Source organism: Lycorma delicatula, chromosome 1 (assembly GCF_047948215.1).
Source record: "Lycorma delicatula isolate Av1 chromosome 1, ASM4794821v1, whole genome shotgun sequence".
Taxonomy (NCBI): domain Eukaryota; kingdom Metazoa; phylum Arthropoda; class Insecta; order Hemiptera; family Fulgoridae; genus Lycorma; species Lycorma delicatula.
The window spans coordinates 118,315,466-118,317,633 of NC_134455.1; the positions used below are offsets into that span (position 1 = coordinate 118,315,466).

Consider the following 2,168-nt stretch of genomic DNA (forward strand, 5'->3'; position numbering starts at 1 on the left):
ATTACTATTCCCAAAATCATCTAAATCAGGTTTATGTGAGGCTGTTAAGGAGACAAACGATAAAAATACGAGGTGTGTGAGAAAAGTAATGAGATTGGGAACATGCGAGCGATCTGGCAACGCTGTGTCTACCGGTCTCTGGTAGACCGATTTGTTCATCCCTTCCACATGCTAAGTACAAGTTTCAACTCCGTTCAGCCAACACATTATTTTTGACAGCCCCATCAGTGAAGTTGTATTTTTGTTGTGTGTTACGAAAATGGAGCATCGGAATTTAGAGCAACGTTATGCAATCAAGTTTTGCGTTAAACTTGGGGAATCCGTGAGTGTGACCTTTGAAAAGTTGAAACAGGCCTATGGGGAACATTGCTTATCAAGAGCACAAGTTTTCCGCCGGCACAAATCATTTTTGGAAAGCCGAGAACACGTTGAAGATCAACCTCGCACCCCCTGGATGCCGACACTACGGAAAGAGAGATTAACGATGCTATTGCTGCGGTAGCTGGCTCCTTTGAATCCTTCCGAGTTACATCTATCAGATATGCTTACGGTGACACCCGCAACGCCACAGTCATTACTAACTATAGAACTGCTACTAAACTGATCGCCAGCAGATTAAAAATAGGCTGGGTACAGTGTCGTGCTTATATCCGCACAGAAAATGACAAGTGCCAGAGATGCTGGGACATAGGAGTATAGATTGCAAAGGTCCCGACAGACGAAACCTTTGTTACAACTGTGGCGGTGCGGGTCATCTAATCTGGTAATGTCGGGAGGCAACCAAATGTTTAAATTGTGGTAATTCAGAGCACAGAGCCGGAAGTCCTGATTGTAAGAAATGATCAGATTCTTACTGGTTAATAACAATAGGAGCCTCCTTTCAAATGATTTAGTAGAGGAAATTGCTGGTAGACATGGTTTTGATTTTGTGGTGGCTACTGAGCCGAATGTTTATGCGGGTGCTCGAAGGCAGTGGGTATCAGACACAGCAGGAACAGTAGCAATTAGAAGAGCCACTGGAAGCAGAGGATATGGGCTCTTTTGTAGAGCTGAAGGAGTCGTAGCTATCGAGCTGGATAACTATGTATTGTTCGGGATTTACATCAGCCCCAACATAACCGTAGTGGCATATCAAAACAAAATAATACAACTACAACGTCTGGTTATGCAGTCCCCCAAAAAAGTCATTATTTTGGGAGACTTTAATTGCAAGACTGTGGCTGCTGGTGCACATACCAGCAATGCGAGGGGCAATGTTCTCGAGGACTTTCTGGTGACTACTAATACCACATGCCTAAATGACGGAACCCCGACTTTCAGCGCGAGGGGCCATGAGTCCGTTCTGGACTTAATCATTTTGGACGGGAGAATGGCTCTGAACCAAGCGGAGATAAAGGTGCTGGATCAAGAGATCGGAAGTGATCATTACGCAGTCTCACTGGTATTAAAAGAACATATGGTGACTCCTTCGGTGTCAGAACCGGTAAGAAAATTTACTGAGAGGCAAATCCAAAGGATTGTTGATAGTGCGGCGCACAAGATCATGAACAATGGAAGGCTGGATCCTGAATTCCTGCAGGAAATCATCAAAGGAGAGATCGCTAATATACCAGTTTCCGCTTATAAGTACCACCCTGTTTATTGGTGGAACCAAGACATAGCCAACCAAAGGACTGAGCTTCAGAGCCATAAAAGAACGGCCCAAAGACTGAGGACTAGAGAAGGGAATACCGTGGAAGATGTACAAGCAATGAGAGCGTATAGGGCGGCGCGTAAAAGACTAAACTACCTGATTAAAAGTGAAAAAAAAGCAAGTGGAAAGAACTGTGCTGCGAGTTAGACGTAGATCCATGGGAGCGTGCTTTCCAGATTATCACCAAGCGACTGGGAAGACACTAGCCCACACTAAATGGAGAGTAGATTGCTCGACTGATGTCGATGCTTTTCCCACGGGAAGAAGGGGAAAGACGGGAGGTTGTCTTTCCCCTTCGAACGTGGCAGGTTCGCACAAGACGAGGTGATAGCTGCAGTCGGCAAATTAAATAACAAAAAAAGTCCCGGACCAGACGGAGTCCCGGCAACAGTGATAAAAGGCCTAATCAGACTCGTCCCGTGGGAGATAACTGACATCATGAGTTACGGTCTGCAGCATCACACCTTCCCCCGGT

General features: G+C 45.6%; 1 protein-coding gene across 1 annotated transcript; it reads left to right on the forward strand.

The window, feature by feature from the left end:
- The first annotated feature begins 838 nt into the window (after positions 1-838).
- Positions 839-1,840, forward strand: LOC142317617 (uncharacterized). Its single transcript, XM_075354173.1, has one exon. It carries the CDS (start codon positions 839-841, stop codon positions 1,838-1,840), a length of 1,002 nt encoding a protein of 333 aa, XP_075210288.1.
- Positions 1,841-2,168: the final 328 nt, after the last annotated feature.